The sequence below is a fragment of the Poecilia reticulata genome, linkage group LG4 (assembly GCF_000633615.1).
Source record: "Poecilia reticulata strain Guanapo linkage group LG4, Guppy_female_1.0+MT, whole genome shotgun sequence".
Lineage (NCBI taxonomy): Eukaryota > Metazoa > Chordata > Actinopteri > Cyprinodontiformes > Poeciliidae > Poecilia > Poecilia reticulata.
Genome location: NC_024334.1, coordinates 11183852 through 11198652, shown reverse-complemented (window position 1 = coordinate 11198652; position 14801 = coordinate 11183852). Strand labels below are relative to the sequence as shown.

General features: G+C 37.9%; 1 protein-coding gene across 2 annotated transcripts in view; it reads left to right on the top strand.

Moving 5' to 3' along the window:
* Positions 1-14801, top strand: part of abca7 (ATP-binding cassette, sub-family A (ABC1), member 7) — a 34341-nt gene that overhangs the window by 2120 nt on the left and 17420 nt on the right. For both annotated transcript variants that reach the window (XM_008406658.1, XM_008406657.1), the window contains exons 3-22: positions 645-738; positions 1671-1812; positions 2466-2590; positions 3421-3548; positions 4233-4430; positions 5660-5752; positions 5871-6108; positions 7276-7415; positions 7506-7622; positions 7730-7927; positions 8091-8296; positions 9262-9438; positions 9674-9896; positions 9972-10193; positions 10569-10773; positions 10983-11096; positions 12092-12263; positions 12425-12556; positions 14199-14338; positions 14456-14593. In XM_008406658.1, the coding sequence (XP_008404880.1) occupies positions 645-738; positions 1671-1812; positions 2466-2590; positions 3421-3548; positions 4233-4430; positions 5660-5752; positions 5871-6108; positions 7276-7415; positions 7506-7622; positions 7730-7927; positions 8091-8296; positions 9262-9438; positions 9674-9896; positions 9972-10193; positions 10569-10773; positions 10983-11096; positions 12092-12263; positions 12425-12556; positions 14199-14338; positions 14456-14593 (3202 nt within the window). The remainder of the gene's footprint in view (positions 1-644; positions 739-1670; positions 1813-2465; positions 2591-3420; positions 3549-4232; positions 4431-5659; positions 5753-5870; positions 6109-7275; positions 7416-7505; positions 7623-7729; positions 7928-8090; positions 8297-9261; positions 9439-9673; positions 9897-9971; positions 10194-10568; positions 10774-10982; positions 11097-12091; positions 12264-12424; positions 12557-14198; positions 14339-14455; positions 14594-14801) is intronic.

The following is a 14801-nucleotide window of genomic DNA, read 5'->3' as shown; positions in this document are numbered from 1 at the left end:
TGCAGAACTGAGTTAATTCTTGAAGAAAGTTTTTTTTTTTTTAACTCCATTCTAAAAAATAGAAAATAAAAAATCACTTTTTTACTGATTGCACTAGTTCAAGTTCAGAACGCACTGATACTGGTTGGTTTCTCAGTGCGTTTCTAGTTGCTAGTAACAAGCTCTTGTTTCTGGTAAATTATCAATATTACCGGACTATAGAGCTCACCTCACTTTAAGCCACACCTACAAAGTTCTTCTTTCTTTTTTTTAAACTGGAAACATACATATATAAGCTGCACTGGGCTATAAGCCGCTGGTGTCTCCACCGCTCACGCCGAACTATGGCGTGAGCCGAACTTATTGATCTGATCGATAGCCTTCAACTTAAAAGCGGCATCATATGAACTTCTTCGTGTGATGATGAGGGGGTATGAGTTTGAAAATATTTCTCCACCGTAGCCTGCTTACTAGCATGTGCTTGCTCTAAATGAAAATTAGCCCTTTCTTCTTTGATTTCCAATTTTGACTTCCAATGATTCACCTCCTACTAAAGAGCCCCCTAGTGGCTGAAGTAGAATCCACACAAAAGCCGCACCGGGCTATAGTCCGAAAAATACGGTAAATGTTTGTTGTATTGATAATCCTTTCCAAATTCCCCGCAGATCCAGCTGTTGATCGAGCTCCTCTGGCCTCTCTTCATCTTTGTCATCCTCATCTCTGTTCGTCATTCACACCCTCCTTTCAAACAAGGCCAATGTAAGTGATTCGTTGTTGTACAGGTGTTTTCTCTCTCACTCTCAAAGGTTTGAAAAATGGCCTTCTGCCAGCAAGCTAATCAAGATTAACTCACTCAGAGTGGTGCTTGTGCCATGCACCCGTCTGCTTTCCAATCCTGCAGAGTTATTGACCTTCTGTGACAAGTTTTCTCAGAAGAATTAGGTTGCTCACATGAGGAGTTTCACATGAGAAAACACTGCACAATCAACAAGCCGTCTCTATAAATTCATTTAGGCAAATTTAAAAATATGACTCTTGCAACTATTCATTTTGTTAGAGGATTTAAATGTTCCTTAATGAAAGAGGACAGTCGGTGTTGAAGGAAAACACTAAGAGGTTCTTTTGTCTGTAAGCTCGGCAGGGGGATGCAGAAAACCTCTGGTCAGGTGAGACTAAAGCTGAACTCTTTGGCATATACACAGTTAGTAGGATAAATAATAAAGGGAAATGGGAAGAAAACCTGTTTGAAGTTGCAAAAGATTAGGGCAAAATCCAACCAGAGCTACAGTAGTTCAGGTCAAGCATATTTATGGTTTGGCATGTCCCAAAGTCCCAGTCCATGTTTTTTTGATCCAGTCCTGAAAAAATATCCAACATTTTAGTTCCTAAATATGCAAAACAAGTAAAGACAAATCCTCTAAGACTTCCTTAAAGCAACTTTTTAGATTTTCTTTTGCATCCTTTTCGTTTATCTTCATAATTACATACTACTATTTGTGTCAAATAAAATCAATGTAAAAATAATTGTTGCAAAATGTTTTTATTTTTGTTTTTGTCTTTTCATAACTTCATAAATATACTATAACATTTTTGTTTTTTACGTGACGCAATCTTAATATGTATATCTTAATATATATCTTAATCTTAATCTGTGCGTCCTAAGCGTTCATTTCTCTTTGAATTTCTTGCAGGTCACTTCCCAAACAAAGCGATGCCGTCGGTCGGCACCGTTCCCTGGATTCGAAGCATCGTCTGCAACATCAACAACCCCTGCTTCCACAGCCCAACGCCGGGGGAAACGCCGGGCCAAGTGGGAAACTTTGACAACTCCATGTAGGTAGAACAGAGGAAGTCAGAGTTTATATTTGGCACAGAAGAGTTTTTTTTTTTTTTTTAAATATAGGTCATTGTTATCTAGTTTTGTTTTTGTGATTTTTGGAACAGACAGCAGGCTGTGCTGGTAGATCATAACATAAACACAGACGACAAAGAAGTTCTGATCTTTGATAACAGATTATAAAACACAAAATATGGTTTGAAGTGGGGAATCATGGCACTTTGTGTCCATTCCTGCTGTATTTTAGCTTCTTAAATGACTCGGAAGCAATGATGCAGTTAACTGGAGCGTTGTTCTTGTTCTTAGTCCTGTGGATTAAAATGTTACAGGACTTAAATGTCACTTATTGTAGAGAAATGGACATGTGGATTATTTACTTTTGTTGTATGCAGATGAGGATATTGCGTAAAAGAACATTGACTACTTTTTTTTAACCATTTCTTTCATCCCTTCCTCTAAGTATTTAAAAACAAACGTCTTGTGAAAATTGTCGTGAGACAGTCAAGAAAATATCTTTATTTCTTTTAACTGCAGCTGATTGCATCTGAGAAGTCTACGTCAACAGTTTAAAAAATATCGATGTTTGCAGCTCAAAGTAAAGCAAGCTTCTGTCCAAGTTAAGTTTTCTCTCCTTGTTGTTCTCCTGCAGACTGTCTCGTCTTTTTGTGGATGCTCAGACGGTTTTGTCCGACAGAGGAAATCGGAGCTTCTCCAGTTTTCTGAACCTGATGGGAAGTGTCCGGCTCCTGAGGGAAAGATCTAAATCGCTGCCAAGTACTTGTGACATTTTATATACTTGAAAACTCTACTTCAACCTTTTTCTGGTAAAAACTCCAGATTGTAAGGTCTGTACAGATACTCGTATCCCAGCTTCACTTTGTGATTGGTGTGAACTGGTGATGAATGAAAAGCAGATTGTTTTGCGTCTGCTTTCATGAAAGAGCTTCAGTGTATAATGTTAGCCTTCTCCTGGTCGTCGTCAGATTAAGTTACCGGAGTTTTCCCGTGAAACAAAATCAGGTGAATGAAAGCAGGTTTTGCTCTTTTGTTTGACAGTAATTCAATTCCTTAAACTTGTCTGAGTGTTTTTTTTTTTTCTAGAGGAGCTGAAATAATTTATTTGAACCAAAAACGTGACTTTTAAAAACCCTTAAAGTAACCAGATTTATTGCTGTAATTCTTGTAACGTTATCTTGGATAAATAGCTCAACTTAAATGGAAATAGTGTCATTTATTCAGTCTAGACCTGAAGCTCCTCATTAATTTTGAATGGCTAGTTGGGGTGAAGCTTTCACTGCTTCTGTGTGAGGAACAATAGCCACCATTTCTTTCTTTTCAGTCTGTATTGAACCAGATTATTCCCACTAAATGAAAACCCGCTTTCAGATTCCCATTTGGTGCACACTTAATTCCCTAAAGCCGGATTGTTTACACCTTGACTATTTCCACCTTCGTTATTTACACCTTGATTGTCTGTCAGTAAAACATAACAAGAATGTTAGTTTGTGTGTTAACCTTCCAGCAGAAAGCTTGAGTTTCTTCTGATCTGTGTATTTTTTTTATTTCTGGTGAATTTCAGTTCTGATGGTTTGTGCTGCCTGTAGGTCTCCCTCTTAAAGAATACCTGATACCCAATGAGACGTTCTCCAGATATCTCCTGAGCAACGGAAACCTGTCGTCTTCAGGTTGGTCATCAGTGGACCACCTGATGAACGCTCGCCTTAATATTCAGGTTTAACTCTTATTTATCAAAATCTACTCATAAACCTTGTATCTTGGATTTGTTTTGAGAAAATACAATTGTTTTTGCCTTTATTGTTAACTGCTGATTTTGTTCTCGAATGCCTGACTTGGTTGAATGAAACATCTTCTGAATTAAGAATAAAGATTCATAGAAAAAGATTTCTAGACCAAGATTTTCACATGCCAGGTGTCAATTAACCCTTTATGACCCAATTTAAAATCTCTGCCTGGATATTTTTGCTTATTTTAATTGTACGCAGTTCTTTAAATGTCCTTTGAGTAAATATATTTTCCCATCTATCCATAACAACCGGCCTCTGCCTCTGATAAAAGATAGGAATAAGTTTGGTACAGTTATTTAATAGTGAAATAAAATTCAATAATCATTTTTATTTCAGTGTGATTTGCTAATAAAGGGAACATTATCACAGGAATCAGTGTAGGTGTTTATTTAGATCAAGAAATGATGATTGAAATAAAGGAAATTTTTTGAAAATATATATTATTTATCATTTGTAAGAAAAGATGGTATAAAAAATTTATTTTTGAGCCATATCTGCATTAATAACCCACATTTTAGAGCATATTGAGTCATGTGCAGACATTTTCTCCACATCCTCATAGCACAACATTTTAAAATCATCCCAACCAACTAAAGTTCTCTCCTTCTCAGGCTCTGCTGAATAGTGTCCAGGTGCCGCTGAAAGACTTGGTGTGCAATGCAACCCTGCTGGGAGAGCTGCTGTCTGTGGACGGAGGAGCCGCCAACATGGCGACTCTTACGAAGGAGCTTTGTGCGCTTTCTGATGATGTCCTGCGTGACGCTGAGCGCCTCTTTCTCTCTCAGCTTGACCTGACCAAGCTCCTCACAGTAAGTGAGATTTAAGTCTGTGGAAAACGAAATGCAGCTTTTTAATTATGATTTTTTTATTTAATTATTGAGGAAAAATCGGTCCAGACCAACATGGCCTTGTGTGAAAAACTAACTCCCCTCTAAAGCTAGTGACTGGTCATGCTACTTGTGGCTCTAATAGCCTCCATCAGGTGTTAGCAGTTACTTTAATTTCGTGTTTTATTGCTGTGGAGGAATGTTGGCGCCCTGTGAAATCATTTAATTGACCTCATTCCCAGGATCAACGCCGTGTGTAAAGTCTCGCCTCACCATCTCAATCGGATTAAAGTTCAGACTTCCTCTCAAATCCTAAATTTGTTTTCCTAGATTTGCAGGTGGGCTTTAGATTTTTATCCTGCTTTAGAACCCCAGTACACCAATTTAATCTTAAAGCTGCAGTGTGTAACTTTTATTTAAAAAAAAAAAAAGGTAGTTTTTTTCATATTTGTTAAAACTGCCACCATGTCTTGATAGTATATTATGAGACAGATAATCTGTGGAAGTATTGAGCAACTCCTTCCTGAGCTGCTACTGCCATTTGAAGAAATGCAACCAATCAGAGCTAGGAGGAGCATTTTAGTGCTTTCAATCAACCTCATGTACATGCTGCTCATTGTGCTAATGGTGGAGAAACAACTTACCATTACAGGAAAACTGTTTATCCACCATCATCGGTCTCCATGCTAACTAGCCTTAGCATTCCTGGTAGGCTCTGTTGTTGTAAACTAGCTTTAGTGTAGCAGAGGGGAAGATGTGATAAATGAGTACATGAGCTTGATTGACAGCACTAAGACCCTCCTCCAGGCTCTGATTGGTTGTTTCTAGTTAGCACTGGGAGAAGACAGAGGAGCTTTATTTTATTCACAGATTATCTGTCTCATACCAAACACTTACAACATAGTGAGTTTTAACAAATATGTAAAAAAGTATTGTTTTTTTTAATAAAAGTTACATACTGCAGCTTTAAAGAGCCAAATTATCATTTAAAATTTTGACTTTACTGAGGTGATCTTTCTCTCCTATTAGGATTAACTTGATGATCTGAGTGAAATAGTGTAATAAAAACACCTTTATGACACTGTGCAATGAGTGAGCTGAAAGAAGAGACATAAAAGTGGAAATTTAAAATAAAAAATATGTATTTTTGTGATGAATTCCCTCAGCTCATCTTCCAAAACTTAATTAAAACTTTTTTAAATGTTTGACAGAGAAACCGTCTAATTGGCAGCGCCGATGGGGTCAGGATCGTCAGTCAGACCATCAGCTCGGGTTCCCGGGAGCTCGCTGTCCTCATAGATGATGTGAGAACATTTTTCTTTTGGTGTATCGATAATTTGTTCATATTTATCACTGCTTTCTTAAATTGACGTTTCCAATGTCTTCTTTTCCCCTCCTGCCTTTCATTATTTCTTCCCTCAGTTGTCCTCCCTTTCCAGTTTTGCAGAAATGAGCGCAGCTCTTAGTCTTCTGTCTCCTGAAAACCATGCAGCTCTGCCCAGAGAAAGCTTCAGAGCTTTTTCACAGATCGTGTGCGGCCATCCCGAAGGTGGTGGTGAACGCGTCCCGTCACTCAACTGGTATGAAGACAACAGCGTCAAGTCGTTCTTAGGCAGAAACGACACGGAGGACGTGGTGCTAGACATCGACAACAACACAAGTAAGAGGCTTTTCTGATCAGGGGTTTTCAGTGCCTTTATTCTTAAATGGAAACCTTCCAACTTATTTTTATTTTTTTGCTGATGATTATGATTCGCGAGGTGAAAATCACAAATGCATCCATCTTCTTACCGTTCATGTTTCTTTTTGTTTGAAACTTTTTACCACCTAACAGGCTTTTTTTTTTTAAGCCACAAAGAGGTTTTAGGAGTTCCAGCAATTGTTAGTGATGTTATTTGTTCAAATCAACTTAAGAAGCATATAAAACATTACATTTTGTAGAATTATTTTAAACAGGTTTCTATTTCAATAACAGAATCTGAGCTGATTTTGGACTTGACAAAACACAGGGAAGCCACACTAGCAGATGACGAGATGAAATCATCACTGGCTGTGGAAACGTCATGCTGTACTTCCGTCAGTGAATCCTGAGCCTCGTCACTCTTCCTCCAGACTCTGGCTTCTTGACTTCTGGTTGAAATGAAAAAGTTACTTTTCATCTGAAATTTGGACTTTGCACCATTGGGAAAAATCTAACCCTTTTTTTGGTCTCCCTGGTTCAGAAATGACTTGATGTGACCGCTGTAGCTCATGTACTGGATGTTTCTTTGTGTGGTGGGTCTTGAAATATGGAGTCCAGCTGCAGACTATGTATATGAATATCCCTTAAGAGTTTGATTATCACTTTTGCGTGCATACTTTGTATGTGTTGCATTTTATCCTTCCACTCAACCTTCTACTAATATACTCCAGAACTCTGTGAACAGTCAGTTTATTTAACAATGACCTACATTTCTAGTAACTGACTGCTGAACTGTCAGGTCAGAAGTTTCCCCCGTGTTTATTTAGGTCATAGCTTTTCTGTTTCTAAAAATCGTTTTTTTATTTGTAATTTTTATTTATTTTGAAATGGGAGATTTCAGTTTTCATTAGATGTAAGCAATAAAAATCCCAATGACCTAAATTTTAAATGGGTGTTGAATATATAGAAAAGTTTCACTTTTTAGTTATATTATTGAAATGTATAATTTTTTTGATAAAAACCAAATCTATTTGTAAGACTTCCTGCATTTATTATGTGGCGTTTTTTTTTTTAGCCAATAATCTCGTTCTAGTAGTGCCATTTTGCTTGGTTAAAGTTTCTCCTGTTTTTTTTTGACTTCTTTAGCACCTTTTTGCAAAGGTTTGATTCAAACACTGGAGTCGAATCCTCTTTCTCGCATCGTGTGGAGAGGAATTAAACCTCTGTTCATCGGAAAACTGTTGTACACACCGGACACTCCTGTAGTTCGAGAAGTCATGAAAGAGGTACCAAACTCTTGTTTGTCTGTTGCACAAGTCATTATTGTTGTTTAGGAAAATAATGCTTTCATTCATCTTTGATCTGACTTTCTGTAGGTGAACAAAACATTTGAAGACCTCCAGATTCTTCAGGATCTGAATGATGCCTGGATGGAGGTGGGACCAGAAATCAAGAACTACATGGAGACCAGTGTGGAGATTAAGCTTCTGAAGGTTGGATTTGTCCTCTGTTGATATGCGACATGAGGGATTAGAGTGTAACGACGCATTTCATGCTGGAAAGTCTTTGTTTAAACCAGCTTCTTTTGTGTTTGCAACAGTATTTGCTGAGCCGTCCAGAAATTGCGTTCTTGGTGAACAGGAGTTTGAAAAACACAACGTGGACGGTGTCGCGGATCGCTCATTTCCTGTCCACGCCGTCGCCGGACACGCCGAGGAAACCTGGAGCGCCGCCAACCTGGCTGGACGTCTACAACAACATTGAAAACACCGTCGGCACGCTTTCACAAGTCTCCAAGGTTTCCACATTGTTGATCTATACAGCACAAAAGTTTTGAATCACATCTAATATTTCAAAAAACATATATGTATGAATATATATATATATATATATATATATAATTGAATATTATGAAGATATTAAATAGTATCTTTGCTGTTTCCTGTGCGTTTTCTTGTCAGTGTTTCAGTTTGGACAAGCTGGAGGGTCTGGACTCGGAGGGTCAGCTGATCAACAGAGCTCTGGAGCTGCTGGAGGACAGGCAGTTTTGGGCAGGTGTGGTTTTCCTGCTGCCCAACGCGTCCTCATCGCAGCTCCCGCCCCACGTCATCTACAAGATTCGAATGGACATCGATGATGTGACCAAGACCAATAAGATTAAAGACAGGTGCTGAGGATTCTTCTTACCTTTAAGCCTTTTATGCTTCTGAGTTGGGATGTTTTCTTTTTTCCTGTTGAAATAATAAGGAATTATAATTATATGTTAAAATATAATACCTTTAAAGAAAACACAGAGCTGGTCGTAAGATGTACCACAGTTACCGACGGCAACAGAAAAAAGGGGGAGGAGCTATCAGTTACCGGTTACTACGGTAACCACCAGCTGCCAAGAGCAGCACAACAAAACTGGAAACACCTTAAAATATCTGAAGAAACAACTTGTTGACTAAACAAAATAAATTCAAAGAATAAATCTTTTTTTTTGACAAATTTCAAATTGATAATATTGTTAAAATTAAACCCTGTTACATATCTAAATTTAAGGTCTTAAAATGTCTTAACTTTATTGGAAAGTAAAAAGTGAGGTTTAAATCACAGGTCTTAAATTTTATGGTGCCAGGACTATTTAACCAAATATATTCTATGTAATTTATTTTACTGGTGTGACTTTTCTGTCAGGCAAACATTTGAGTCACACACAGACATCTTCATTGCATTCTGTAACTAAAGGCGATTGAGGCTACAGCTAACTATCTGCTAGCTAGCTATCATGGTAAGTGTAAATGTATCGCCAGTTTGCTGGACGATGTCTGTACCTCTGTTGCCAACCTGTACGAGGCTACATTCATTCTGTGCAAAAATACTTGGTACTACTACTATATAAAATATGCAGTTGTGATACAGGTCTTGCATTTAATTCATAAATGTCTTAAAAAGTCTGAAATTTAAGTTTGCGAAACATGCAGAAACTCTGTAGAACATTTTGTAGTTGGTCAAAAACGATAAATTCTTCAGGTTTTTATTTGCGTCAAGCATCAGAGCAGTTTTTACTCAGCATTATGGTTTGTTTAAAGAAAAAGAAATATCTGATTTGGTTTTAAAAATGTTTTTTTTTTTTTTTTTTTTCCCCAGGTTTTGGGATCCGGGTCCAGCTGCCGACCCGTTCGCCGACATGCGCTACATTTCGGGCGGTTTTGTCTACATTCAGGACCTGGTAGAGAGAGCTGTGAATTATGTTCTAACTGGAGTTAAACAGACTACCGGCATCTACGTCCAGCAGATGCCATATCCCTGTTATGTGGACGATGTGTGAGTAAAGCTGTTAGTCGTTCACCAGGGTCCCAAAAATGTAATAAAAATATAAAAGTAATTAGAAATGCATCCTGATCTTTAACATGCATGCAGTTTCGTTTGCAGAGCTTCGAGCAGAGGGAATTTATTCACACATATTTATTTTCTCCAGAAAGAAAGAAATCAGAAAAGTTATGTTTTCCTTCTTCCTCCTTCGTAGTAGGATTAACTGCATTTGACGTTTTTCATTCAGCTTCCTCCGAGTGCTGAACCGCTCCCTGCCTCTCTTCATGACTCTGGCATGGATCTACTCAGTGGCCATGATCATTAAAGGCGTGGTGTATGAGAAGGAGGCCCGGCTGAAGGAAACCATGAGGATTATGGGTCTCAGCACAGGAACGCTGTGGCTCAGCTGGCTCATCAGCAGCATTGTCCCCTTCCTGATTTCTGCTGTGCTGCTCATTGGCATCCTTAAGGTTTGGCAACTTTTCTGCTCCCATCAGTATGTTGCTGTACGGTGACTGCTAAAACCCTTCTCTCTCCTTTTGTAGTGGGGGGATATTTTGCCTTACAGCGACCCGACTGTGGTCTTTTTTTTCCTCATGGCGTTTGCCACCGCCACCATCATGCAGTGTTTCCTCATCAGCACCTTTTTCTCCAAAGCCAACCTGGCTGCTGCCTGTGGAGGGCTCATCTACTTCAGCCTCTACCTGCCCTATGTGCTGTGTGTCGCCTGGAGAGATCACCTCACCACCACACACAGGGTCTTAGCTGTGAGTCTGCTTCTAAAGTTCAATATTCACTTTTTTTTTTTGTTTTATTTGTTTTTGAACAAATTCTGCCATTATTGAACTCAAACTAGTGATTCTTATTGAACAAAGTCGCAAACTTAAATGTGTTTTGCTGAGAGATTAACATGCACAAAGTATTTAATGATTGTGAAATTGAAGAAAAAAAGAGTGGACGGAAATCTCCTGCATAGGATTAAAACAATTAAGCGTGTTTATTTAAATAATCGTCAATCATTTAATTGTTAACTGGAGTACACAGACTCAATAATAATGTTTGTGTATTTAACGTAACAAAATGTTAAGGTTAAAAGCTTGTGAATACTTTATTAACAGCATGTGCTTCCTTGTTTCTGTCAGAGTTTCTTGTCTCCTGTGGCCTTTGGTTTTGGCTGTGAGTATTTCTCTCAGTACGAGGAGCAAGGCATAGGGATTCAGTGGTTCAACCTGCGGACCAGCCCTGTGGAAGGAGACGCGTACAGCTTCACCACCTCCATATCCATGCTTTACGTGGACGCCTTCATCTATGCCATTGCAGCCTGGTACATTGAAGCAGTGTTTCCTGGTAGGACACATTTATGTATTTATAGTAGATGTTTTGCGTATTGCTAATATTTTTGAGTTGTGGTCAGGAGCCACACTTTGAACACCCCAGCATTAAAGAGATCAGTACCGTTTGTGTCATAGTTAAGAATATTGTTGCAATAATTAAACAAAAAATACCCAGTATTATCGTTTTGGTGTGAGGACACATGTGTGTGAATGTATTCTCAGGTCAGTATGGCATCCCCAGGCCTTGGAACTTCATCTTTCAGCTCAACTACTGGGGTGGGATTCCTTTAGAAGCAGGCATGCCGATCCCTCCGGCTCCCACCGATCAGGATGAAGGTACAAGAAGCGGCTGCACTTCTGAAACGAAAGTGAAATTTAAAATGTCAAGAGAAACACAGCTGCAGCTCTGTGATTTATAAGACTGCACTGGCGGTTTCCTAAGCTTAAGGCCATTAAGTAAATTGTGGTAACAGGCTGAGAGTGTAAGCCAGTTAAGCATTAAGGCCTGGGAAAACAAGAAGGCTAAATTTAATTTGAGTTTTCATCTTAGTTAATTTTTTTTCTCCTGTGAAAATATAACTTTTTTTTCCATCTTTATTTGTTCTTAGTCTAGTTTTTAATGATCTTGAAAAGTCTGAAAATTAATGAAAAGAAATATACAAACATAGTTTCCTATGGCATTATGTACATACCTGTAAAATAAGACAATTTAATTGATTTATGTTTACAACTCAAGTTTTTACCAAGCATTAATCAGTTTGGTTATCAGGTTAGTGACTGAACCGATGATTAAGTAAATAAACACTTGATTAAAAACTTTAAAAGTTTGTTTCAACAGCTTTGTTTGCCTCTAAACCTCTTTAGATCAGAGTTTTAAATTGGACCTGTGAGAGTTAAACTGGGTTTTAAATTTTAACTGTCTTGACCATGGCAGCTAGAATTCCTGCTCAACCCCGTTACCTAGCAACCCCAGCCAAGCCCCTCTCCGTTACCTAGCAACCCAATCAGAGCTCCTACACATTTGGCCAGCTGGTTTTACAGCTGCTGGAAAAGACAAATGTTTTGTTGTTGACTTACAATTCAGAAACAACTTTCTGCATTCTTGTTGGCTGTGCAGGAGGATCTACTTCTGCTTTCCAGAAATATTTGGATTTAAAGTGACAGAGACCCTAAAAACAGCTCATTCTGAAAGGAGTTGAAGCTAAAATCTCATTATCTAAGAATTATTTCGTGCAAAAAATGAACAGATTTATTCTATCTTGTTCAAGGAATCATAAAATGCCATCTTTAAATTCACTGCAACCCTGAGGATGTTTATATTTGTGTTTAAGATCACATTGAAGCAGAACCCAACAATATGAATCTTGGTGTGAACATCAGAAATTTGGTAAAAATCTACAAGAAGGGAGGGACGGTTGCTGTCAACCATCTAAATCTGAAGTTTTTCGAGGGGCAGATCACCTCCTTCCTCGGCCACAACGGAGCCGGCAAAACCACCACCATGTGAGGCTGAAACTTATTTCTTAACTTCTTTGAAATTTACTCCAGAACGACCTGAAAGTAGTGGATGGATGATCAGAGCAAGCCTTTATTTTAGTCTCATTGTGTCTAACAGCAGAAATTATGATTTAATTTATTGTCTGGCCGTTTATTCTGTTTATCAGATCCGTCCTGACTGGGCTGTTCCCTCCCACCTCTGGGACCGTGTACGTGAAGGGCCTGGACATCCGCTACGACATGGACATCATCCGGAAGACGCTGGGCGTTTGTCCGCAGCACAACATCCTCTTTGACATGTAAGGATAAAGATTTTAAACATTAAAACCTGTGGATTGGGGCATATTTCATGACATCAACAACAATAATGCCTCAGTGTTGAGCTCTTGGTAATCTTTAAACTCCTGTGTGTGCGCGGACGAGCCTCTGGGTGGCGTCTGTGTGTCTGAACATCAGCAGAGTTCGACGCCACTCATTGGTCGACTGCCTTCTACTTTCAAAACAATCATAAAAGATAAATCGTCTGCTTCAGAGAGGCATTAGGCAAGTTTTATTCACTTTTAAAGTCTAAAACTGTATTTGAGTGCATAAAGTTGGGTGATAATAAATAGCAGACTTGGGTATTCTGGAAGATTTATTGGTTTAGCAAAAACACCATGTCATTTAGTCTGTCGCTAATTAATTAATGATTAATCTTTTTGGTAACACTTTATTTGAAGGGGGTTGAATAAGACTGACATGACACTGTCATAAACATGATATAACATCTGTCATGAACATGAATAAGCCTTCATGAATATTTATGACTGTTGCCATAAAGCGTCATTCGGTAAATTATGACATTAACCAAGAAATCAATACTGATATAAATTTGTTATAAAAGTATCACTGATTGCACTTTAAAAATTAGGTAACTTTATGTTATTAAAGGTAAAGTTTAAACAGTAATAATTTCTTGGTTAATGTCAAGTTGTCATAACAAAGACATTTCGAATAATATCAACTTTGTATTAAAAGTGTCATAATTTACCGAATGACGCTTTATGACAACAGTCATAAATATTCATGAAGGCTTATTCATGTTCATGACATGTGTTATGTCATGTTTATGAAAGTGTCATGACAGTCTTATTCACCCCCCCTTCAAATAAAGTGTTACCATATTTTTTTAAGAGCTGTTTTGGTTACGGAGATTTGCTAATTTGTTTTATTTATGGTTTCAGTTGTGTGTTTTTTTTTTATTATCTCTGTTTTGTTGTTTTTTTAAATATATTTTTAAAATGTATTTATGTATTTTTTTTCTTCCAGTTTAGAATGCTCTTTACAAAATTAAAGTTTTTTTTTCTTTGAGAGGGTGAACTTGCATTATTATGCCATTATCAATATATTAATTAAAAACATCTGATGCTAAGCTGTCAGTATAAATAGTTACTGAGTTGGTTTTTGTCCTAAATGCACTCCAATGCGTTAAACAAGTCTTTCTACCACATTTTTCTCAAACTAAATGTCAATTTAAATATTTTTAAGTTGCTTCTAAAGTGATTAATGCAGTACCTGTGTATTAATGTGCAGATCATATTTACTAATGTAAATAGTGTCGATAACATCTAAAACAGAAATCTGCAACCTTTGCAGTCCATAAAAACTCATTTAAAGCCACAAACGGTTCTTATAGTTTCATTTTTTTATATACCTAAAGTGTAGGCTGCTTTTTGTTTCTTGCAACATGTAATAAATGTTGAATTCATATGTAAAAAAAAAAAGTTCATTCCATACTGTGTTAAAGACTTCGAGCTGTTTTTTGTCAAATTTGTAAAATGTATTGAACCATTTCTAAGACCTTATTCACGGGTTGTAAAAAAAAAATGGTTCAGCTGAAACTTCAAGTAGAAATTAATTTAATTTCAGTTTAGCTTTTTCCTCCCTCTGTTTGTCGCTCAGGCTGACAGTGGAGGAGCATGTGTGGTTTTACGGCTGCCTGAAGGGTTTGCCTGAAGAAAAGGTGATGGATGAAATGAACGCTCTGTTGGAGGACGTCGGCCTCTTGCAAAAGCGTCATGATCAGACCAGAAACCTCTCTGGTAGGGTCACCGATTTCAACCCCAGAATCTAAAACTGAATCAAGTCTGCACTTATCCGAGTTAGATTTGTTTGTTTTTCTTTTTTTAAAAGAGTGAATTGTTTTGTGTTTGTCTCAGGTGGAATGCAGAGGAAGCTTTCTGTGGCGATCGCCTTTGTTGGCGGCTCCAAAGTGGTCGTCCTGGATGAGCCCACAGCTGGCGTCGACCCGTACTCCCGCAGAGGGATCTGGGATCTGCTGCTCAAATATCGCGAAGGTACCAGTGACTGTCACCAGTAGTGAGAGGCGAGATTAGATGAAGACGCATTTTAACAGCTGAAGTCCAGCTGGGCGATAAATCGATCACATCCTATCATTGAACTTTTTGGTTTTGAAGATTTAGTTTATGAAAAATAATCTAGATTAAAAAAAAAATTTATTAACATTATATATTGTTGTTTTTTTTCTTGGGTTTCCATTGTTCA